The sequence below is a fragment of the Elephas maximus genome, chromosome 6, assembly GCF_024166365.1.
Source record: "Elephas maximus indicus isolate mEleMax1 chromosome 6, mEleMax1 primary haplotype, whole genome shotgun sequence".
Lineage (NCBI taxonomy): Eukaryota > Metazoa > Chordata > Mammalia > Proboscidea > Elephantidae > Elephas > Elephas maximus.
The window spans coordinates 48,760,704-48,786,684 of record NC_064824.1 but is presented as its reverse complement, the minus strand read 5'-3'; the positions used below and the strand labels follow the sequence as shown (position 1 = coordinate 48,786,684).

The 25,981-nt window shown below is 37.8% G+C and overlaps 1 protein-coding gene across 50 annotated transcripts in view; it reads left to right on the top strand.

Moving 5' to 3' along the window:
* NEB (nebulin) overlaps positions 1-25,981 on the top strand; it is a 249,303-nt gene that overhangs the window by 131,420 nt on the left and 91,902 nt on the right. For all 50 annotated transcript variants that reach the window (XM_049887235.1, XM_049887234.1, XM_049887223.1 and 47 more), the window contains 18 exons: positions 4,427-4,534; positions 5,506-5,817; positions 7,317-7,520; positions 8,878-8,982; positions 9,926-10,033; positions 11,387-11,698; positions 12,677-12,880; positions 14,192-14,296; positions 14,434-14,541; positions 14,944-15,255; positions 15,976-16,179; positions 16,827-16,931; positions 17,943-18,050; positions 19,842-20,153; positions 21,096-21,299; positions 22,036-22,140; positions 22,707-22,814; positions 23,866-24,177. In XM_049887235.1, coding sequence (XP_049743192.1) covers positions 4,427-4,534; positions 5,506-5,817; positions 7,317-7,520; positions 8,878-8,982; positions 9,926-10,033; positions 11,387-11,698; positions 12,677-12,880; positions 14,192-14,296; positions 14,434-14,541; positions 14,944-15,255; positions 15,976-16,179; positions 16,827-16,931; positions 17,943-18,050; positions 19,842-20,153; positions 21,096-21,299; positions 22,036-22,140; positions 22,707-22,814; positions 23,866-24,177 — 3,336 coding nt within the window. The remainder of the gene's footprint in view (positions 1-4,426; positions 4,535-5,505; positions 5,818-7,316; positions 7,521-8,877; positions 8,983-9,925; positions 10,034-11,386; positions 11,699-12,676; positions 12,881-14,191; positions 14,297-14,433; positions 14,542-14,943; positions 15,256-15,975; positions 16,180-16,826; positions 16,932-17,942; positions 18,051-19,841; positions 20,154-21,095; positions 21,300-22,035; positions 22,141-22,706; positions 22,815-23,865; positions 24,178-25,981) is intronic.

Below are 25,981 nucleotides of genomic sequence, written 5' to 3'. Positions count from 1 at the left end.
TTGCCTCAGAGTTTCTCTGGTTTAGTCCAGAAGAATACTAATTTCCTACATGTTTGTGTGCCTTTCTTAAAAAAAAAAAAAGAGGGCACAATTTTCTTCTGTCTGAGAAGTCTCAGTAATTTAAGTACTCATTTTCAAGACTTGACCATATTTATTATCCTATCCAGATTAGTTACATTTGAATGCAAGAATGCAGGCCTAAAGGGAAAGCATGCTTATATCAAATAACCATGACAAGCGAAATGAAGAGGATATAATTTCCCTGTCTCCCGCATTGTAAAACAAACCGAAGGACAAGCCTGGTCATAAATATTCGATTTGGCCTTGGCTTCAGTCATTTTTGAATGAGCAAGTTTTCTCTTGGCCACAGAGCTTCTCTGTTGGATTAGCTTCTCCCAGGAGGTCCATCTCACCCAGGCACATGAAGTTAGTTTCCGTCCCAGACTGAAGCTTGTGGGCTGCTCTCTTTTGTTAAATTAGGTCAGATGAGGTAGAATTTTCCCCCCAGACTGTGGAGAGGAAATTGGACTTTCTTCTCTCTTGTAATTCTAAAAATTTCAGCTGGCTTTACTTTCTTTAAAACTCCCTGATTATGTTAATTCCCTAAGAGCTGCTTTCTGAAGATTAGATTTCAGAATGTTCCATCTGAATCTCTTCTCAGCCCATTACCAGTGGTAACTTCATTCTATACTTCGTTCAACAAATATATTAAAAAAAAATTTTTTTTCTCTTAAATTTGCAGTTACCTGTTCTAGCTCCCTTGGGTAAACAGCTTACTAGACAAGCTTTAAAAAGTAATCCTGACAATAAGTAAAATTTCCTTCTTTGAAGCCCTGCATCTTTTTCAAATGTTGGGAAAAATAAATCTATTTGTTTGGCCTGAAGCCATGAGATGATTCAAACACAACTTTTTTCACTTATACTCTAAGGACAGTTTTGAATGTATATTCTTCAAAGGAAAAATAAAGTGTTTGACACTCCCATTGCAAAAGAAACATTTCTAGAAATTTTGAAGGAGAACGAATAGCCTTGGGATTTTATCTCAAAGACAAAAATTTATTCTATTTGTTACTTGAGCTTTTTCCTGTAACATCTCAGCTCAAAAAGAATGTGAGCTGTCACATTCATTAATCCACATTATAAAAACCAGAAAAATCAGATCTGCTGCCCTTGAGCCAATTCCGACTCATAGCAACCCTATGAGACAGAGAGAACTGCCCCATACGGTTTCCAAGGAACGACTGGTGGATTTGAACTGCTGACTTTTTGGTTATCAGGCAAGCTCTTAACCACTGCACCACCCGGAGAGTAAATTCTCTTAGGCATTTAAAAATTAAATGCCTCTGCATCATATTAAAATCCAGGTGCTATTCCAATATTCTTTAAAAAAAAAAAAAAAAAAATTTTTTTTTCTTACTTCAGTCTAAATTGTGAATGGGGAGTAAAAGTGAAGTAATTCAATTATTTCTGCCACACTTATTAAGAAGCTTTCTTACATTTAAGATTTCGTTACACAGCCTCGACAATCAAAAGCACACTGAATAATATAAATGAGAAATAAAAATAAAGCCGTTGTTGTTCCTCCCTTAACACCATAAGTGACTTCTAATTCCTTTCCAGGACTATCTACTAGTATACCATGTCTGCTTTCACCAAGTCAGTAAAGCTTTTAATAGAGGAAAAGGAAAAATGTTTAATTTAAGATTAAGTTATTCAATCATATATATATATATATATATATTTAATTCAATCATAAACTGATTTTAGGGCCTTTTCTCTGTTTTGGGGTATAGAGATGAGCTGTCTTTGAACCTCAGGTATCCCTGAGGTTATAAGAAAATTTTCCAAGGGGTATTCCGACATGGACTATTTTAAATAAATCAGTTTACTTAGCTTCAACCTCCATATGTACTCTTCTAAATTTTCTCCCTACCAATGCCCATGTAGTTGAAGTCGTATTCTACTTCCTCTTTTATAGTCGCTTTTATTTTACTTCAAAAAAAAAAAAGACCCAGATTAAAGAAGAGGAAAGAGAATACTAGAGAGCTAAATACCACTCATGTTACTGAATTAGATTCTGGATAGAAAAAACATTGCTGTAAAGGACCTTATTGGGATAAATGGTGAAATTTGAATATTCACTGTATATTAGATATTATTGTTGTTGTTAGGTGCCGTTGAGTCAGTTTCAACTCATAGTGACCCTATGTACAATAGAATGAAACACTGCCTGGTCCTGCACCATCCTCACACTCTTATATTAGGTATTAATATTAAATTTTGAAATTTATTAGGGTTACACGAAAAGTCTTTATTCTTAGGAGATACATGCTGAAGTATTTGAGGGTGAAGGTCCTGATGTCTACAATTTACTCTTAATTGGTTCAACAATTAACAATAATAATAATAAAAGAAGAAGCACTACACACACACATAAAGAGATAGATAAGGCAAGTACGGCTGATATGGCACCAATGTTAATTGGTGATTCTAAGTGAAGGGTGGTTGAGTGTCCTTCATACTATTCTTGCAACTTATCTGTAAGCATGATATTTTTCAAAATATACATTTAAAATATTAAAAATATTGATTAAAATATTTGCATAAATATGATCATTTAAATGTTATATTTTAAAAATTAAGAAAAAGAAGGGAGGCATAGCCACCTCAGCAGCATGCCCTGAGCAGTTAAAAAAAAAAAAAAAACAACTCTGCCAAAGAGACAAAGTCATTAGTGTCCACCAAAACTTTTTTTCAGTCAAGGCATTACAAAAGTAATGAGCTCCTATACATTACAAAAGTCTCATTAAAAATCCAATAACTTTATACTTTTTATGTTTAAAAATTATTTACCTGGTGCCCAGCTACCATTACTGAACATTTTGATTAAAAGTTCCATAAAAGAATCTTGGCCAAAAGGGGGAAAATTCAGAACAGAATTTCAAAGTCTCACGGACTTCAGACTTCCTGGAGCCATGGAAGTTGGGTAAACCCCTTAAACTATTGCCTTGAGACAACCTTTAAACCTTAAACCAAAAATATCCCTGAAGGCTTCTTGAAACCAAACAATAGTTTAGCTTAACTGGTAAAAAAGGCCTGCCTTGAGCATTAAGAACTGTCTATATGGAATCAAATTGACAACAGCAACCCAACAGATTAGATAGGAACCTTATGGGGCAGTGAGTTTATGTTAATGGGGGAAGAACAACTCAGAAAAAGGGTGAGAATGGTTGGTTATACAACGAGAAGAATGTAATCAATATCAGTAAATGGTAAAGGTAGAAACTGTTGAATAGGTGCATGTTTTACTGTGTGTATTCTCAAAAACGACAACAAAATGAATAAAATTATGTAAAAAATTATTTAGCAACATGTATATTTTTTTATTATATTTATTTCTTTTGTTTTGAATTATTGGATACCAAGACTAGTAATTATTTTTAAATGTATGTTGTCTTAAGAGAACACAGAGTTGGTAAAAATTTTTGTAAGTGGTTCAAAAGCACAAAAGGCTGAAGACCACTGGTATAGATGATTTGTTCAGTGGGGTGGTTCTCAAACTCTGCTCTCGTAAAACACTGTTGTTCCTACTTTGTGTGCCTTGGTTTTGGCCACAGAAATGGAACAAAGGTGGTGTTTTCTCAATTCACAGAAAAGAATTTATAAATCAAATTTTATTCATCTTGTGTTTTTGACTCATAAATCTTTCTTAATTCTTTGATGTTTTCTTTTTCCTGTCTGTGTCCTCCAGCAATTTCCAGCAGTTGACATAATTGATAAATGACGGGCAAGTCAATATTAGCAGAGTAACTGTTAGTACAACACTGAGTACAGACATGTGATCATAACAGGGTAGTAGTATTATTACATGTTATTATAAGAGCATATTCTCTGCCGGTAAAACTCTCTAATTCAAATTTGGACTTAAATAAATCAACATTTCATGATTGTTTCACGAAAAGAGCAAGTGCTGAACAATCTAAACACATTCGAGAGCTATTGATTTAATGTATAAAATTATACGGAATTGTGCAAAGAGAATTGGGGTGTTAAAATCTACTGAATTTGAAATTTCCATTTAAATTAAATAAAAACCTTGGATAAATAGAATGAAAGAGAGAGAGAGAGAGATCTTTTTTATTTAAGGCTGAACACACCAACGTAATGGAGCCCTGGTAGCATGGTGGTTAAGAGCTTGGCTGCTAACCAAAATGTCTGCAGTTCGAATCTACCGCAGCTCCTTGGAAGCCTTATGGGGTAGTTCTGCTCTTCCCTGTGGGGTCACTATTAGTTGGAATCAGCTTGACGGCAATGGGTAATGGGTATACTAATGTGGTTCTGCATCTGAAATAATCTTCCTTTGACCAAAAATACGTTTTTAGAGTGAATGTGTACTATATCTGAAAGCTACTATTTCTTTTCACAGAGCCTCTATCGCCAGGCCATGGAAGAAGCCAAGAAAGAAGGCTATGACTTGAGAAGTGATGCCATTCCCATTGTGGCTGCGAAGGCCTCCCGGGAGATTGCCAGTGATGTAAGGGCCAATCAACTTCTAATATTTGTTACTATCAGGCCAGCCATCTGCATAGGAAATCACATTACTAGAATATAGGCAGAGGTCACTTTAATCCTTACCATCTTAGCTCCTTTCATCGTATAAGCAGAGAATTTGACTCTGAGACAGACAGTGTGTGGGCAACTTGCCCAAGATCATAGCATCATAGCAGTAAAGCCTGGGAAGGAATGTTGTTCCCTTGGCTCTTGTCTTTTGGTCTTAACAAGAGTGTGTGCCTTGATTAAAATCAGATGGACACAAGTTGGGTCCTGATAAAACCCCATGAGCTCTCTTTGTGATAACACTCAAGGCAAAAAAGCCAGGAAGGAAACAGGCCTACTGGAGTTATCCTCCATCACTTGAAGAAGGACACAGAGCAGCAGAAAGACTGAAAGTGTCTTTGCTGTGAGGTCCACAGAATTAGTATTTCTTTATCCTAAAAATGAAGACATCGGATTCCTGGAAAACTTAAATATTAACCTGAGGGCGGCAAACTTTTCCATTTTACGACTACCCTTCTTAGATGATTTGTACAGAAGCAATCATTTCTCAGAATGCCCTAGAAAAAAATTTGTATGAATCATGTAAACACATCCCTTAGGTGTGTTCTCAGATGGCTTCACCCACATGATGGACTTCTGAGACACTGTCATGGTTTATCACTCTAACTGGGCTCGCCTTTGATTGTTTGCTTTGTATCACTTTTTGTTGACATGTAATTGTCTAGCATAATATAAGGGAATCTTTGGGGAGTTATTCTGTGGTAAAGTGCAAATTAGCAAAATATCCTTTTCTTTAGAAGTAAGCATGCATCAGTGTGCATTACGGCAGCAAGTTTTACGAAACGCCCTTTTTGTCTTACGGATTTTATAGAAAGGCTTCACAACAGGAAGAACAACAGGGAACATCCTCTGGTGCTTCCTCCTTAATTACTGGGTTCTCTCTTTTAGTACAAATACAAAGAAGCTTATCGTAAGCAGCTGGGCCACCACATTGGTGCCCGAAACATACGTGATGACCCCAAGATCATGTGGTCCCTCCACGCTGCAAAAATGCAGAGTGACCGCGAGTATAAGAAGGAATTTGAGAAATACAAGACAAGGTACAGCAGCCCCGTGGACATGCTTGGTATCGTCTTAGCCAAGAAATGTCAGACCTTGGTCAGTGATGTGGACTACAAACATCCCCTGCATGAATGGACCTGCCTGCCCGACCAGAATGATGTCATTCATGCACGGAAAGCCTATGACCTCCAGAGTGACGTGAGTATCCCTGGGGCTGATTCTGCATGTTACAGGCAGAACTGAAACGCACCCGAGGATTCTGACTAGTGCCAATGAATATTTTTATTTGTATATTTTAAGCAATCTGTAATTGTTTGAAAAGAGCTTCCCAGTGAAAACCCTACAGTTCTTTTACAATTTGCTCTCTTCCCCCAGAAGTTACACGTAAAAGAGGGAAGAAAAAGTAAATATTATCAGTAATATATAGGTACACATCTCCCTGTAGTCCCTGGGTAGTGCAAATGGTTAATGGGCTCCGCTGATAACCAAAAGGCTGGCAGTTTGAGTCTACCCAGAGGTGCCATGGAAGAAAGGCCTGGCAATCTATTTAAAAAAAAAATCAACCATTGAAAACCCCTTGGAGAGCAGTTCTATTCTAACACACGTAGGGTAGCTAAGAGTTGGAGTCAACTCTACAGCAACTGTTTTTTTTTAGACATATCTTCCTAGAGCTACGAGTATTTGTCTGAATTATAGGAAACTTAGTCTTCAAAAATATAACACTGCGATTTTTTGTTTAAGGGGTGGAAAATGGGTGTGTGTCAATGGAGGGAAGTATAAAGAGAGTGGGAAGAGAAATTGTTGTTGGGTATTGTCGAGTCAATTTTCGACTCATAGTGACCTTGTGTGACAGAGTAGAACTTGCCCCATAGTGTTTTCTACGCTATGATCTTTATGCGAGCGGATCGCCAGATTTTTCTCCCATGGAGTGACTGGTTAAGTTTGATTATATTTAGCATGTCCTATTGAGAAACCCTGGTGCTGTAGGGGTTAAGAGCTATGGCTGCTAATTAAAAGGCTGGCAGTTTGAATCTACCAGGTGCCCCTTAGAAACGCCATGGGGCAGTTCTACTTTGCCCTGTAGGTTCACTACTGAGTCAGAATTGACTCTAAGGCAACATGTTTGTTTGTTTGTTTTTTTAATTGAGAAATGAGCCACTGAAAACCTATGGAGCACAGCTCTACGCTGACCTACATGAGGTCTCATGAGTCAGAGTCAAACTTGACAATAACTGCCTCTATCGTTACTGAGAGTAAAACAAAATGAATATTACCTTTCAATGTCACATTTCTTTTATACACTTGATAGTTTGTGATTTTGAAAATCACAGCAAGAGTTTTTGTGATGCACATGGTATAGGTCTAAGTGTGTGATTTTATTTGGAGCTATTCTAGTACGTCTTCCAAGGTTAAGGAAGCTCTGCCCCTTTGTAAAACTTGTAAAATACCCACAAGAGCAGGGCCATGTCTTTTACTTAAAAAAAAAAATCTTTCATCATTCTTAGAACAACCTTGTGTACCAAAAAATGCTCAAGATTCAATAATGCTTGTGTATGGGTGATTGAGTGAATAATTGACTTAATGCTGCAAACTTTACCGTTCATCTCTGTTTTTGTATTCTTCTAGTATGATCCATTTTGTGACTATAAATCTGATAAACTGATGAATAAATGTGTTTCTTATCTCTTGATTTGCAGAATTTGTATAAGTCAGACCTTGAATGGTTGAAAGGCATTGGCTGGGTTCCAATTGGTTCTGTGGAAGTTGTTAGAGCCAAGAGGGCTGCAGAGATACTGAGCGATAATATCTACCGTCAGCATCGAGACAAACTCAAATTCACCAGTGTGACTGACACCCCAGAGCAAGTGCTGGCAAAGAACAATGCTATAACCATGAGTAAGGTGCGTCTTGGTCCTCACCATTAGATGCAGTCATCTATCAGTGAAGCAAGTAAAATTTCTGACATATTATTACATTTTAAAGATTGCTATAAAATTTATAATACCTTTTAAAGAGATATTTTTCCATTATAATACCACAGTTACTTAGTGATACTTCAAAATGTTAAACTGGTGCTAAGAATACTACGTGCTGTAATTATTTTATAATTCTTTCCTAGATAGATTTAAATACTGCAACCTCACACATAATACAGGGATAGTCAGTACAACTGGACTAAACCAAAAGCAAAGAAATTTCCTCAATACAACCAAAAGCTTCTAAGGCCAAAGTAGCAAGGATGGGGGTCTGGGGACCATGGTTTCAGGGGACATCTAGGTCATTTGGCATAACAAAACGTATTAAGGAAATGGTCTACATTCCACTTTGGTGAGAGGCATCTGGGGTCTTAAATGCTAGCAAGCGGCCATCTAAGATGCATAAATTGGTCTCAACCCACCTGGAGCAAAGGAGAATGAAGAACACCAAAGACACTAGGTAAATATGAGCCCAAGAGACAGAAAGGGCCACATAAACCAAAGACTCCATCAGCGTGAGACCTGAAGAACTAGATGGTGCCCAGCTACCACTGATGACTGCCCTGACAGGGAACACAACAGTGAATCCCTGATGGAGCAGGAGAACAGTGGGATGCAGATCTTAAATTCTCATTAAAAAGACCAGGCTTCATGGTCTGACTGAGACCAGAGGAACCCTGATGGTCATGGTGCCTGAACCCTTTGATAGCTCAAGATTGGAACCGTTCTTGTAACCAACCCTACAGATAGGGATTGGCCTGGACTATAAGATAGACAATGATGCTGGTGAGGAGTGAACTTTGTGGCTCAAGTAGACACATGAGACTATGTGGGCGACTCCTGTCTGGTGGCGAGATGAGAAGGAAGAGGGGCAGGACCTGGTTGAATGGGCACAGCGAATACAGGGTGGAGAGGAGGGCTGTGCTGTCTCATTAAAGGGAGAGCAGCTGGGAGTGCACAGCAGATGTGTATGGCTTTTTGTATGAGAGACTGACTTGATTTGTAAACTTTCACCTAAAGCACAATAAGCAAATTTTAATAATAAATACTGCAACCCCATTACGCTTTTCAAGTCTGTTAAATAATTTTAATAGGAAAGAGTCAGTGAAATAGTGAGCTAAATACCCTTGGCGGTAGTAATTTATCTGTATCAAAGGTAGGGATTTATGCAGCTTTAATAATTTTATTTCTACTTTGCATCAAGGAGAGGTGATTGGTCCATAATCAGAAGAAAAATATCTCCGAACTACAAAATAATTTTTTCTCATATTTTTTTTCTTAGCGCTTATATACTGAAGCCTGGGACAATGACAAGAAAACAATCCATGTCATGCCTGATACACCAGAAATCATGCTAGCCAAACTCAACCGAATAAACTACAGTGATGTGAGTAAACTGTTGATCTTGTAAAGACCAGCAAAAACTCCAGCCAAAAATAAGCTACCGTCACTGTTTTCTTAGGGAAATGTACTGACTCATTTATTATAAATTTATTATACCTACTCTAAACTAACGTTGTCAGTAAAGGAGACAGTTAGTTCTCCCGTGATTCTATTTTGGGCTATGTGGTGGGTCCAAAAATAGGCCAGCCTTTTATAGACCAGAGTTCGGGGAATGGAATGCTTAAGGAGAAATACTCTCAATGTCTTCCTCCTGCTGGTCAACGTGGTTATCAAAGTTATTTCATTCATTCAACAAGTATTTGCTGATCCAGGTACTGTGTTAGAACCCAGTGAGGCCTCAGGCCCTATATTATTGTGATGCTTCCATATGCTATGGTTATCGCTTAATGTTATTTATTTACAAGCATTTTTTTAGACATCTTTGTCAGGATCAACATTTTCCCAAAGATGATCATTCCCAAACCCCAGTCTCCAGATTGGTAGCGGTCTCTCCCAATAGTCCACAGCAAAATCAGAAAAAAAAAGGGCAAGATATTGAGTTTTTCATAAAACCAAATATATCTCATTTTCAGAGATTGCCCTTCATTTTTTCTTCTACTTTAGTATTAAGGTGACCTTTCTTTCACATTATAATGGTGGCAGTAAATAGTTGTTTTCTACATATGCTTATTTGACAAAATAAAATGTTGACTACCAAATGCTGACCTCAATTTTTTTTTAATTTACCAGTCAGTCAAATCCCAAAGTTGAGGACATGTGCTCTAAATACCATGAGTACCTAAGAAAGAAAGTTATCTACAAACTTACCCTAACACTTGACTTGGTGGATTTGTTTCTGTAGTTTACTCAAGGATGGAGAAAATTTAATAATAAACTGGTTCCTTTTTTATAAAAGGAGTGATGATTAATGGCTCTCTTTTCTACAGAAACTCTATAAACTGGCTTTGGAGGAGTCCAGGAAGGAAGGCTGTGACTTGCGTTTGGATGCCATTCCAATCCAAGCAGCCAAGGCTTCAAGAGATATTGCTAGTGATGTAAGTCTGTGGTTTTGTAAGAGGCATTTCTTACACAAAGATGTTGACAAATGGTGACTTTTAGGGTTTTTCTTGCCAGAATTTTAGTTGTCCCTACCAGTTTCAATTTCCTTTAGTTGTTCCCATGTACATACAAAATTCCAAGTAAGAATGATGACTAGCACAAAATACTGTATTCATTATCCCTGTTAATCAATCAAAGATAGAAACATATCCTAAAAAGTAAGTGTTTTCATGGCCATTAAATGTGGGCTCATTTTTTTGAGCCTCGGAAATCTGAGTTGTAGTTGACCCAGATGTTTGTAAGATTAAAGAGATGGATACCACGTGTTAATCAGATGATATAAATGTGGACTCTTTCCTGCTACTTTTATCCATTTATTCTGGGATAAAAGAAAACTGGATGACAGATACATTTTAGAGTTTTGTTACATCCTCTGTAATTACTGGTGAAGTTCTACTACTAAGATATCCCTAACTGGCCACAAGAACAAATTGTTAAGTAAGAAAAACTTCTTCCCAGCACCACTTGCCTCTTTTCTCTGCTCCTTCCTGACTCATAGGAAACATCTCCTGAGGGGGCCCAATGCCCTCATTCTGTACCTGGCCTTCTTAGGACTCAAATGAAGACTTCTTCGGGAAGGGCCCCAGGCATTGGACTTAAGCTTCATTCTTTCTATTACCAAAACTTATTTCAGCTGTTGAGCTGGAGAAGCTCATACTATGACCAGTTCATAATAAAATAAACCAAAAATTCTTGAATTTTTAAATTAGCTAAAGTCTTAAGCCCAAGGGATAACTCTCTTATATTGAAAGTTCAAGGGAACTGAGAGGCTAATAAGACAGTGGCCCTAAACTGAATATTTATTTATCTAAATATGCAACACATATATAGCTGAACCAGGGAATTCACTATACATTCTAATAACAAGGGATATATTCTAAAATATACTTAGTATCAAAACATTTTTAGAAAAAAAAAAAAAAGCCATGCCTTTAAATAGACACTGTGTTAGATTGTACTTGATGTTTTACCTTTACTTAAGCAATCAAATGTAAACTAGGTAGTGTAGGCTAGTGGAAAAAAAAAAAAAAAAATACTGGGAGCCAGCAGCTATCCATTCAGTCTCAGCCCAGCTACCTACTTGTGATGTGAACTTGGCCAAATCCCATAACCCCTTAGGCTTCAGTTTCCTATCTTATAAAGTGGGATTAATAAAATTACCTTTTCTCACAAGAATGGTGGAAAAATCAAAAGAAATAATGTATTTCTTAGGAAATGTGAAGCTATGAAGTGCTATCTAAATCAGATGTTCTTAACATTAGACTCATATAGCCTTTCATTTTCTTCAGTACAAGTACAAGGAAGGCTACCGCAGTCAGCTCGGCCACCACATCGGGGCCCGGAAAGTCGAGGATGACCCCAAGATGATGTGGTCCATCCACGCAGCTAAGATCCAGAGTGACAGGGAGTACAAGAAGGACTTTCAGAAGTGGAAGACCAAGTTCAGCAGCCCAGTGGACATGCTGGGATTGGTTCAGGCCAAGAAGTGTCAGATCCTTGTAAGCGACATAGACTATAAGCATCCCCTGCATGAATGGATGTGCCTGCCGGATCAGAACGACATCATCCAGGCTCGGAAGGCATATGACCTGCAAAGTGATGTGAGTGGGCCGATGTTTTTCAGCCACGTGTTTAAGGGTCTAAAATAAGGGTTCTAACCTTTTTGTGCCATGGACCTTTGGCAGTCTAGTGAAGCCTAAGGACCTCTTCTTAGGACAATGTTTTGAAATGCATAAAATCAAATTTACAAACTTCAAAAGAAACTAATTATATTTTGAAATATGGTTATCAAAATATTAACAAAATAAATTGGTGATGTGATCGTATTTGATTTTTTTTTGTTAATATTTTTGGAAGAATGACAAAAGTAGTAGCAATATAAAAAAGTTTCACAAAAAAGCCATAAAACAGAAAGAGAAAAATCCTCCTTCAACAAATTATTTAATTTCAAAGAAGAAAAATGAAAGTGGGATAAATGTCTTTTTTCACTTGAATTCCAACACTAGAAAGGGGACTAAGGATAAGATAAATAGGAGCAATAAGTATTCTTTGAGTTAGAAACATGTCAATAGAATCACATGGAAAAGGATGCCATTTTTTAACTTTTTCCCAAGAAAAAACATTAATTTAGCTGTGGTCGCCTAGTAACGTTCATTCTTTCTTTATAGCACATCACTGGCTCTGAAAGCCACTGCCCAATGAGAGTAGGAACCAAATGAATTCAACCCGAATGTTAGTCCCACACTAACATTCTAACTAGCAAGGCATGAGCAATCAAATCAGAGAATAAACACTTTGTTTCAGGAGGCAGGTTGTAATTTATTTTTTTATTTTTTAATATGGGATTACTGAAACAGCATACTATTAGAGGGGTTTACTGGTCTTTAAAACAGCAAATATTGGCTGTCTTCAGGAATTTGACTAGCCATGCCAAACCAAAATAAATGCAACCCTGTGGGTTTACCCAGAATTTACACAAATGAAGTTCAGAATTAGCTCATCAGTACATGTTAAATCAAGATCAAATACCAGGCTGTCTAGGTATTTTCTAAAAATATTTTACATCATTTCATTTTCAGTCTATTTACAAGGCTGATCTTGAGTGGCTGAGAGGTATTGGATGGGTTCCCATTGACTCTGTAGAGGTCAAGAGGGTGAAGAGAGCTGGAGATATCCTGAGTGAAAGGAAATACCGCCGGCCTGCAGACCAGCTCAAATTCACATGCATTACGGACACTCCAGAAATTGTCCTGGCAAAGAACAATGCCCTGACAATGAGCAAGGTGAGTCTCCAACTGCTTTATGTTGCCCAAGTCACAGCCTCTTGGACTTGGCTGACAGGGTGAGAAATGCCCTGAAAGGTCCCCAATGAAGGTATAATGGGCCTTATTCTTATGTCGGCCTTCAACAGAGTGTCTACCTGAGTTCTAGTCAGCTCCATATGCTCTTCTCAACCCCATTGTCTCCTAACTCTGTGTACACAGAAGTGTACCCTGGGATGATTTTCCTGGGTTACCTCTCTGAGTAGTGACCTGCAGCCATCCACAAGTGCATTACCTTTCCTGTACGTTCTCCCAGGCAGAACAGGCTCAGGCCACCGGAGTCTCTTTGTCCATCCAGTAAGGAGTATACAGCCATTTAGCATTTCATTCTGGTGTTGGGGAAATACAGAGTTTCACAGCAATGCCAGTACACAACTCAAATCAGTTGCTTGGGTTGCTCTTCCACCTTAGGGTGCTGAAATCCACTTTTGAAGGTGAACTGCTATGGCTTCTTTTGGTTCTATAACACAAGATAAATGATCACTTCTTTCCTCCAGAGTTCTATCAATTTGTTTATTGATAGTGGGCTAATTCTTTAATAAGTAGGCACTTATGCACATTTTAAAATTGAATTGGAATTATCTGAACTCTTGCCATACCTGCCAGGAAGTCTTCCTAACATTTGGGTAGCAGAATTGAGTGCTCAGTGCAGAATATAAAATTGGTCTCAGATATCAAATTCCAGAGTTTGAGATATACAACTCCAGAAAAGCTATGTTATGCCACATCCATCGACAACAACAACGATAGTAACAATAGGAAGCATAGAATTTTTGAGTGCCTACTATGACTCAGGTGTCTTATATACATTATGATTTGGTTAATCTTCCAAAAATACCCTGTAAGAAAGATAGGAATATACCCCTTGTAGAGATGAAGGATAGAAGTACCTTTCTCAAGATCACACAACTTGGTAACAGTGGAGTTGGGTTTGAATTTGGGTTTGATTCTGAAGTCTACAGATTTCTACTATAAACCATAATTATATAACTGAGCCTCATCCTTGAAAGCTTTTTTTAAGCTGGAAATTCACTGGATGAAAAGAACTAATCATTGAGACTGTTGTATGGTTTCATATTAGCTATGAAGCTGCTTATGGCTTTTTAGATACTACCTTGTTTTACTCTCACCACTACCCTTTTGCTTTTTCTCACCTTCAAATAGCCTAGAAAAGATCTATTTTACAGTTAACTGTAAACCTTTACATTGAGTTAGATTTAATGATAACTGTAATATTGCTGGTTTTAACAAAGAGTTTTCCCTCTCCTACAGCACTTATATACAGAAGCCTGGGATACTGACAAAACCTCTATCCACGTGATGCCTGACACTCCTGCAATCATATTGGCCAAGACCAATTCTGCCAATATCAGCCAAGTAAGAGATTTCCTCATTGTTATTCAAGTCTTTCCAGGAGTAACTGAAATACTTTTTTCACCTTACTGATCCCCTTTTTAGAAAGCTAATTTGCCTTTCTAAAATGGTTTTATTTTCTGTTATTATCCTCTGCCTAGAAACTTTACACTAAGGGATGGGATGAATCAAAGATGAAAGACTATGATCTGAGAGCAGACGCTATTCCCATTAAAAGGGCCAAGGCCTCGAGAGACATCGCCAGTGATGTGAGTATCTTCCATGTAACTTCTCTTGGTCCCCACCATGCTAAACAACCCATTCCATTGCTGGTGGACCACACTTTGTAATTGCTTCCCCGTCTTTTCCTCCAGTCCTGCTTCCCACCTTCACAAGCCCTTTTGCTTTGTTGTCACAGAGAAGAAAAATCCATTTTGCAATCGTAGTTAGAGCAGCTGCAGGAATCGGTTCCACCAAGGAAGATAGATGACTGCTCTACATTTATTTTTATGATAGTATTGAATGCCAGTTTTAAATTGTTCTGTCGTGCAAAAAATGTTCCTGATATGAAATTTTTGTCCGTGTGTTTGTGGGCTCTCATATTGTCTATGATTGTCAGCATGTGTATGACCCTAAAACTGGTTTCTAAAACTGGATTTCTGTCATTTTAGTACAAGTACAAAGAAGCATATGAGAAACAGAGGGGTCACCACATTGGAGCCCAGAGTGTTGAAGATGACCCCAAGATAATGTGTGCCATACATGCAGGGAAGATTCAAAGTGAAAGGGAGTATAAGAAGGATTTCCAGAAGTGGAAGACCAAGTTCAGTAGCCCAGTGGACATGTTAAGCATCTTGCAGGCCAAAAAATGTCAGACTTTGGTCAGCGACATTGATTATCACAATTACCTGCACCACTGGACATGCCTACCTGATCAAAATGACATTATCCAAGCAAGGAAGGCCTATGAACTGCAGAGTGATGTATGTAACAGTTTCAATATTTGAACTTTGGGAACGGTGGAATGGGAGAACATACATAGATTGGTTATTTGTCCAGTCAGTGCCTCTGTGGACAGGTTCATAAGTTGTGCACTGTATAACCCCATGGGGCACCATTCATATTGTTTAATTAAAAAAAAACAAAAACCATATTTGGGAGTTATGTCATAGAAGGCAAAAAGATGAAAAGCCCTGCTTCAGGCATGTCTTTTATTTCCGACCTAGATTCCAGACTATTTTCTTCATGTTATTTGTAATTTCTGGAAAGGAAAAATATGTTTCAGACAAACGTAAACCACCTGATATTTTAAAAAATTACTGCCACTGTTGTACTAGATCCAAAACACTAAATGGAATTTCCCTGGATTAATAATTGCAGAATTAAAATGGAATGAGATTCAACAAAGTTTTTCTTTTTTAGTCTTTCAATTTTGTAATATTTTAAAATATCAGTTGTCATGGAATTCAGTATTATTATCATTTTGTCATTACTCATGGGTAGTATGAATAATGATGATTTTACAATTAGCTTCAGTCATCAAATTAAAAACCCCAATATCATGTAAAATCTCAGGTCTTATTTTTGGGGGGGACCACTATCTCCTGTGTTTATAAGTCCCTCAACCTCATGTACTTAATTTTTTTGATCCAGGGGTGGTATGTCTAACATTTGAATGAATTTTATGGCCTATCCCTTTGTAGAGTGTGTATAAAGCAGACCTGGAGTGGCTGCGTGGCATTGGCTGGATGCCAGAAGGCTCGGTAGAAATAAACAGAGTGAAGAATGCTCAGGACCTGGTGAATGAAAGACTCTATAGAACGCGACCAGAAGCCTTGAAATTCACTTCCGTTGTTGACACCCCAGAAGTTGTCCTGGCTAAAGCCAATTCTCTGCAAATGAGCGGGGTAAGAACTACCTAACTACCAAGCTTTCCTTTGGCTGGACTCTGTTTTCAGACGATGCCACCCAGGCCTAGCAAGTACCTAGACTGTTCCTCTTTAAGGAGCTATAGTGATAGCACTAACTCTAAGAATCTCTTGACTAACTTAGTGAAGACACACGCAAAGTAGAAATCGAATTTTCCCCTACCACACACACACTTTGAAATACTAAGATGAAAAATGTCACTTCGTTTTAATTCAGGGAAACAAATATTTATTTAAGTCCTGTTGTTAGTTGCCATCCAGTCGATGTAGCATTATGCTACAGTCTATATATATATATTTTATATATTATTACGCCAAAGTCTATATATTAAATTAGTATAACGCATATAAAAATTTTTTTTCCAGATTAAATAGTTGGTAAGGCTTAATGGGAAATTCTGGTGGCATAGTGGTTAAGAGCTGTGGCTGCTAACCAAAAGGCCGGCAGTTCAAAGCCACCAGGTACTCCTTGGAAACCCAGTGGGACAGTTCTACTCGCTGTGAGTCGGAATCGACTTAAGGCCAACAATCTGGGTTTTTTTGTTTTGTTTTGTTTTTAAGGCTTAATGTTTCAGCTATCCATTCTCTATCACTGTATTAAAATAATATCTCCCTTCTCTCAACAGAAGCTGTATCACGAAGCCTGGAATAAAGATAAGGCCAACATTAACATCCCTTCTGACACACCTACCATGCTGCAGGCCCAGATCAATGCCTTGCATATCAGCAACGTAAGGAGCATAGACATGAAGTGTAAATGCCTTTCTGGGACAATACCTGTTGGTTTATGGAGCATATAATAATGGACAGATTACATAGTTTAAAAATACTTATGGATTTAGGTGCTAGACATTTCTCTTCAGCTGCCATTCCCAATGCAATATGGACAGAAATTTCTCTTTTTTAGCTTTAGATACAAAGCAGAGTGCCTAGACTGTAGGAGGTGGAACACCTGAATGCTATGTATGTCCCCTTTTTAAACTTTATCCTATGTCCTGTATCTCAGTTTCATTATATTTTAATTGAGAATAATGAAAAAGATGCAACAGTCTCTATTGTCCTTTAAATCTTTTGATTGATCCAGGACTTTCTTGCTTGACATTTCAAGACCATAAGAATCACCAAAAACCAAGTTTTAATTTCATCCAAAGGGCAAAATATATGTTCTGTCTGCGTCACATCCCTTTAGCAGAGATCTCTGAAAAATTAGAGCAAAATTAAGGCAAAAATTGTGTCTGTGGGTATCCTGGTGGCGTAGTGGTTGAGAGCTACAGTTGCTAACCAAAAGGTCAGCAGTTTGAATCTGCCAGGCACTCCTTGGAAACTCTATGGGGCAGTTCTACTCTGCCCCACAGGGTCGCTATGAGTCGGAATCGACTTGACAGCAGTGGGTTTTTTTGGGTTTATGGTATATTTACGGGTGAAAAGCTCTCTAGCATCACAATTGATTCTTGGTTTCCATGTACTATGTAGTGGGATATTTCAGATGCATACAATATTACGATGAATGAAAATATTCAAACATTAATTGATTTAGATGTTAGCTCTAAAGTTTTAATTAGAAGTACCCTGAGCTCCACAAAGTAAACAACCAACCAACCAAAAAAGAACTCAGAAATGGATTTTTGTTTTTAATCATATTGCTTTATTTACATCAAGGCTTATGGTTTATATTACAAACACTTTGAGTATATTCAATTATTTTTAATTCTTGTAAACAAACTTGTGTTTTCCCTCAATAGAAACTCTACCAAAAAGACTGGGATGAGGCCAAGCAGAAAGGCTATGATATACGAGCAGATGCCATTGAAATCACACATGCAAAAGCCTCAAGAGAAATTGCCAGTGAGGTACAGTTCTTCTAGTTTCTCTGGTTTTTCTCCTCCATAAAACAAATAAGGCGAGCGTTTTTCAACAAGTTGTTTTTAATCAATGCAATTAAAGTTTGTCTTGTCTGGAAGACTTACTATATTTAAATTTATTGAAATGGGTAGATAAACATTAGGGCAGCATAGGGGAGATATTTCTAAGTTATTTCTAAGTAGAAATAAAATATGAAGCGAGCATCTATATGAAATTTGGAAACCCTGGTGGCAGAGTGGTTAAGTGCTACGGCTGCTAACCAAAGGGTTGGCAAATCGAATCTGCCAGGTGCTCCTTGGAAACTCTATGGGGGCAGTTCTACTCCGTCCTATAGGGTCGCTATGAGTCGGAATCGACTCAGCGGCACTGGGTTGGGGTTATATGAAATTCTTGGGAACTACTCAGAAACCAATAAAAAATGTCATTTTATCCTCAAAATGTTTCTAACATGCTTCATAAATACAAGTCATAATGATAGTTTCATGAGAGACCTAAAACTTAGATTCCGTTTTATATACAGCGTGCTATACTAGAGGGTTATGTATAATATCCTGAGTAAGCTTTTAAAGTCCGTTTAACACTAACTTAAAAACTTACTAACAATTTAAAAAGTTATTCTACCAAGCCCCAAGCTCCAAATCTTTTAGCCACCTTTGGTTTCTTTCTCTGCATTCTTCTCTCTCTCTCATTTTTTTTTTTTTTAATCTCATGCAGCCAGCTGTTTTCTTCTTATCATTTCTCATTTTTATCTCAAAAACCATAACTGATCTACAGTATTTGTCTTATTCCCATTTATCCCCAGTTTCTTTTTCTCTCTGTCTCAATCTTACCTATGTTTTCCTATGTTTCTTTTTTTTTTTTTTTACTGAGGTCACAATGGGCACCTTTTACAAACATAGGAAAGAAGCCATCCTCCTTTAATCCTAAAACACTCATCAGATGGCAACTGTTGTCCATAGGCCTTTTGTTGTCATCTTCTGATTCACATCAACAACCTTGCTTTGCATCTGTGAAACATGCATCTTTCTTGTCTGTCTCCAAAACCACACATTTGACTTCTCCCTACCTAAAGTACCTTTGGTACTCTTGGGGGATTGTCTGACATAATGTTTCACAACTTACCTGCCAGGCAACCTGAGGGACAAAGGTTGTCTTCACTGTCTCTTATTTTTCTCGTCCAAAACACATGCCAATAATAGTACCTACCCTATAGAAATAGGAATGGATTAACCAGTAAGCATGGTATGCACCAGCTTGCATTGAATAAGGTACACACGGGTTTAATTTTATTTACTTGCTAATCTGTGGTGAGCAATTTCACATAGGTTTCACCACATCTTTGATGTGGTGAGAGACAGGTAAAATTATGCACTGCAGATTTGCAGAAAGACACAGTTGGGCCCCTGCCTGCCTTGCTTATTGGGTAATCTGGCCCTGTGTAGAAATGTCGTGAGTGTTAAACGAGATTATAATTACCATTATTCAACCACTTTTGACCCCAAAATCTCAGCAATATCATATGGATCAACCTAATACATTTGAAGCACTCATAATAGCATCTAGTACATAGTGATTGCTCAATAAATGTTAGTTATTACTTTTTTAATCACTCTTGTTCACATTCTGTCCCTCCTGGTTTGATTCATATCCTGAAATGTGATCACCAATGTTGAGCTAATTTCCAGCAAAGCTAGGAAAATGTTCTGAAAACATTTAAAGAGAAGTCCTCTTTATAAATTATTTTTGTGTGTTTTTTATCCGATTTTTCACAATTTTAGTACAAATACAAAGAAGGTTACCGTAAGCAACTGGGCCACCACGTGGGTTTCCGCACTCTACAAGATGACCCCAAGTTGGTATGGTCTATACATGCTGCCAAAATTCAGAGTGACAGAGAATACAAGAAAGCTTATGAGAAGTCTAAAGGAATTCACAATACACCGTTGGACATGATGTCCATTGTTCAAGCCAAGAAATGCCAGGTCCTGGTTAGCGACATTGATTATCGCAATTACCTACACCAATGGATGTGTCTGCCAGATCAGAATGATGTGATCCAGGCGAAGAAAGCCTATGAACTGCAGAGCGATGTACGTATATCATCACCAGACTGGGGGGTGGATGTGTATCTGTGTGTTTAACCACGGCCCATTCCCTAGGGATGTAATGTAAATGATAATGTTTGTCACCACCGAGTGGATTCCGACTCATGGCAACCCCATGAATGCAGAGTAGAATTGCTTCATAGGGTTATTTAGCCAGAGACCTTTTAGAAGGAGATCACCAGGCCTGCATTCAGAGGTGCCTCTGACTGGGTTCAAACCACTAAACTTTCAGCTAGTAGTCAGTTGCTTAACCATTCATACCACCCAGGGACTCCTGGTAATCTTAATACAACCTAACACATTCTGTACGATTCATGGTAGTAGAATTTTTTTCAAACAGCTTCTATCTTATAAATGATTCCTTCTTATGGTAGCAAGCCCTGATTCGTCAAGATAAAAATCAGTCTCTTGTTGTATTGTAATTATGTAGAAAAATTCAGTCCCAGTTGTTGAAATCTATTACATTTGCATGATCAGATATCTAAATTTCAGAAATAGATGTAAGCATAAAGAAATGTTGGATTTCAATGTTTATCTGACACATGTAGGAAAAGATATGTTTTTTTCCTCATTATATATACATCTAAAGATCTTTTTCCCCTAAATTATTATATTCCCAGTGGTACGTAAAAAGCAGAATTCAAGCGGTGAGCAAAGATCACCCTAACGTGAAAACAAAATTGTGCTCTATTGCTGTCATTCCAAGTACTGCTTGTAAGCCCTTCTGCAATTCCTTTAGGAGCCTGTGACCATCTCTCGGAGATGTGTGTCAGAGATGTAATGCCCAAATATTAACATTTACTGTTGATTCTTGAGTTTCATGTGACTAGCTACCCAGCTGATGCAAATGGAGGTAGTGAGTGGTTCACTAGCCTCAAGCTCTTGTGGACAAATTTGACTGTTCCCTACTATCTGTTCTTCCCACAGAACGTGTACAAATCAGACCTGGAATGGCTGAAGGGTATTGGATGGTTGCCAGAGGGTTCTGTGGACGTGATGAGAGTGAAGAATGCTCAGAATCTCGTGAATGAAAGGTTGTATCGTACAAGGCCTGAGGCCCTCAAATTCACCAGCATCGTAGATACCCCTGACGTAGTCCTTGCGAAGATCAATTCCGTACAGATCAGTCAGGTGAGCCGAGAGGGTGACATGTTCAGATAAACTGAAGAAGTCTCTATCAAGAAGAACTCTAATGTGAACTTTAAACTGCTAATACCAGCGTTGCACCTGTGTGTATCCAGAGAACGTCCATATAGACAGTCAGTTAGCAGTCTCCACATTTTACTTGCTTTGAAAACCCTTTGGTCAGTATAAATGCAGTGGACATTTTCATGCTCTGCAGACTCTGATACACACTTTGCTCACATTTTGGAATCCTGACTATGATACTGGCCCACCAATTAATACCATAATCACAAAATTTCCACCTCTTTATTGTTATTCAATCATAAAATAGGTTGAGAAGTCTAGGGGCAACCCCAGTATTGGGTGTTATGGAAATCATTTGGGCCAAGACAGCCAGGTCCTGATTAACAATGTGAGTTATCATGTTACCTGTGATACCTGCTATGTGGACTTAAACCTGCCAGATGATTAAGTGTGGATAAATGGAAAAGAATATTTTTGCTACCATATTTCTGACTCATTTTAAATCTATGTTGTATCACATATCCATGTATCCTTTTTATTGAGGCCACTATTGGCACCTTTTAAATAAAAAGACAGATGAAGACAAGATGTGATCTATATTTATATCTGAGGACATCCAAAGAGAACTTTTAATTTTACCTGTAATTTTATTCTATGCGGTAATTGAATCATTTACTAACCAACCATCCCTCTTTTTTTTTTTCATTTTTTTTACCAGCCATTGTATCGTGATGCTTGGGACAGAGAGAAGGCTAACGTGAATGTGCCAGCTGACACCCCGCTGATGCTGCAGTCCAAGATCAATGCATTACAAATCAGCAACGTAAGACACTACACCTAGCTTGCTTTACAAAATGCCATCTGCCTAACCAAACCTTTATCGAGATATTCCAAAGAGAGTATGGCAAAATGCATTTCCCTACCATTCCTTTTATTTCTAATCTTCAAGCTAATGTTACATTGCTGTGCATGTGCACCTGTGTGTCTATTTATAATATAAAGATTTGTGTCTCTCTCTTTGTTGGAAGGAAAAATGCAGCAATTTCACCAAAAATACAACACAAAAACTTATGGATGCATCTATAGTAATACTTAATTCTCCTTTTGACTGGATCATCATTACTTTTGCCTTTTAAAGGCCAAACTATATATATATATATTCTGATTTTCACATGATTTATTGGCTCTTAAATATCCCTCTTAAAAAATTATTAGGAGAGAGCTTTACTCGCTGTTGTTAAAAATTTACCGGAGCTCGAGTTCAGCCTATTTTATAAATCGTAAGGGAGATTAATTTTCAGTGTTAATGTCTCTCCTTGAACACATCAGTAATGCTTACTTAGTAGCTCCCTCTTCAGATTGACTGTGGCATTGCAACCTCCATTTCAGAAACGTTATCAGCAAGCTTGGGAAGATGTCAAGATGACCGGCTATGACCTGCGAGCAGATGCTATTGGAATCAAGCATGCCAGGGCTTCCAGGGATATTGCCAGTGATGTAAGATCTCCCTTTTACCCAGCCTTAACAAACACTAACTAGTAGACACATCTAGAAACCAAATCCAAAGGTTGCTGTTGAGTCGATTCTGGACAGAGTAGAAACAACCCCATAGAGTTTCCAAGGAGTGGCTGGTGGATTTGAACTGCCAGTCTTTTGGTTAGCAGCCATAGCTCTTAACTACTGTACTACCAGAGCTCCAGTAGACACTCAGGGGTTGATAACGTATTAATTTCTAATTTAATTCAGCAGGAATTGAATTTAAATAAAATGCAGGCCATTGTTATTAGTGTGTTGTTTTAAAACCCCAAATCCTTGAAAAACCTTATAGAACAATTTGAGGACCCTCTTGCATCTGTACTTGGTTTTGCTCTTCTTATGTTTAAGCACAGATTTTGCTTTTGTTTCCAATACCTTTTCAATACCAGTTAATTTACAAACAGTCGTGGAGATCTAATAGGAGGCACAGAGAATTCTGTGGTTCCTCAAAGTGTGGCATGTGTACTGCTGGTGGTTCCTGTGATCGTTTTATGTGAACATAGACAAAGTTGTTAAAAATAGTTGTATGGTTTTTTAATGTGTGCTAGAAAAATACTGATGTTTTTCCATTTAGATAGTGTTAGAAACTTTTAAATAAAATTTTAAAATAAACTTCCACTTTAAAAATAAATTTATTTACACAAGGAATCAAGTTGATTCAAAGTAAAATAGGAGGTAGAGGTGGTACTTGTTTATAGTAAAAAGTGTGAAGGTGGCAGAACAATATCTGAAGTTTGGGGAACACTGAACAAGGCTTTATTGGGAGGATAATCCAAAAGCACAGTTCTTGACTTAAAGGTTATCACAATGTTTTTGTGGTTTTTGTGTAAATAGATATAAAAGACAAGCCAATGTATCAAGAAGTATAAAACTTATAGTATGGATTTAAAGAAAAACAGTGTCAAAAAAAAAAAAAAGATAATCAAGGGAGATGGAATTATTCTGAGCAAGGTCTCTAGAAAAATTGAGTTTGGGAAAAACTACTCTTCTTTCTTCTGTTCACATCTACCAGTACCTGTACAAAACTGCTTATGAGAAACAGAAAGGCCATTATATTGGATGTCGCAATGCCAAGGAAGATCCTAAGCTGGTTTGGGCAGCAAATGTCTTGAAAATGCAGAATGACAGGCTGTACAAAAAGGCCTACAATGACCACAAGGCCAAGATCTCCATCCCCGTGGACATGGTGTCCATCGAAGCTGCCAAAGAAGGCCAGGCATTAGCAAGCAATGTGGACTATCGCCATTACTTCCACCATTGGTCTTGCTTTCCGGACCAGAATGATGTAATCCAAGCTAGGAAAGCCTATGACCTGCAGAGTGATGTAAGTGTGAGGTTGTGTGGTGAGACCAAATGAGGGCCTGAGGTGGACATCTATTCCCCATGAAGAAAGCGTTCCCTAGCTTTACCTGATGATTTCTTCCAATGCTTTGGAAAACCCAACTCTCCCTACATAAGTACTTCACTTTAGTATTTTACAATATTTATTAGCTGCCTACTTTCCTGGTGAGTTTATTCAGAAAATTTTCATTTTCATATTTAAAGATACCAGAATTTTTCTATAGATTTACCATAGTGTATAGTGTTTGTAGTTCATTAAACATAAGAATTTCCATGGCTTTTCAACTATGTATTGAAGAAGAACAGGGCTGTCTTCCTTGAAACTAATTTCAAAGGCAGGCTCCAAAGCTCATTAGTTTCCTTTAGTAAGTCTTCACGACATGGTGTTTTATTAATTTCTCTAAGGCTCTTTTAGATTAATTCACAGTTTCTTCCCATTCTCTCTTCTGGAAATGATGGATTCCATAAGGTTATTTATTTCTTGTGTAGAATGGATGTCATCCTTTCTTTATCTGAACTTGGTTCTTTTAAACTTCAAGAGATACTCTTCTTGTGACGAATGAGTTGTTTTACGGGACAGGATGCCCATCACTTGAAAAGAATTGCCAAGTGCTGAATTTAGGCCAATTTCTAGAGAAATGCATTCCTTCATTAACCTGAACCACGTTTGTACATTAAGGTATGCACATCAATCCATTTCTTAAAGAACGAAGAAGGGAATCTTGAGAATCTGTATCTAATCTTCTTTGAGAATTCCTTCTTCTGATTTTGCATATCCATTATATTTTCAACACTAGAACATATAATGTTCTTTTTAAGGCAGAAATTCTCCAAAATTTTCACTCCTCTTACTACTATTCTAGCCTCATATCATTTTGCATCATATCAGCTAGATTTTAAAATCCCATTTCTGAGCAAAATGAAGGCTTTTTATAGAATTGTTGTTGTTAGGTGCCGTTGAATCAATTTCAACTCATAGTGATCCCGTAAGACAGAATAGAACTGCCCCATAAGGTTTTCTAGGCTGTAATCTTTACTGGAGCAGATAGGTCTTTTTCCCTCGGAGCCGCTGGGTAAGTTTCAACTGCCAACCTTTCAGTTAGCAGCTGAGTGCTCAACTGTTGACTGCCAGGGCTCCTTTTTTATAAAATTAGTAACTGCTATTTATCATAAAGCAAATTTATTTGCTTAACCCCTTGCTTATATCTGGGGAAGAGTTTTAGATAACCAATAAAATGTAAATCTGATTCAAAGGAAGGTGCTGCCTTGGGAAAAGAAAACTCAGTTGAGGTCAAAATTGCAGGACAAGTGATTGAATTCTTAATTATCCTTTTAAAATATTCTTTAAAGATACTTATTAAACACACCATGCATCAGGCATTGTGCTAAGCACTAAAGATACAATGTGAAAAAAAGAAGACTTCCTAAGCTCCATATCTTAGGGAATGCATATTAATAGCAAAGAAATAGATGTTAATTAGAGGGTGTCAGTAAAAAAATGTGATGACTGGGTGATCCATGGTGCTATGAAAAGACAAGTGAAGGAAAACTTCTCTGAGGAAGTGATGGCTTAGCTAGAATATGAAAGACAGCAGAGGTTGACTCCATGAGGAGGACACTGGGTGCATTTCATGCAGCATGACCAGCATATACAAAAAGTGCTGCATGCAAACCACAAACCGGCCACCAAGAAGGTCAGCACGGTCAGAACACACAAGGCAAAGGGAAGCATGGATGAGATAAGAGTGAAAAAATAGGTTAGGACTGGTGTTAGATCGTCCATCACC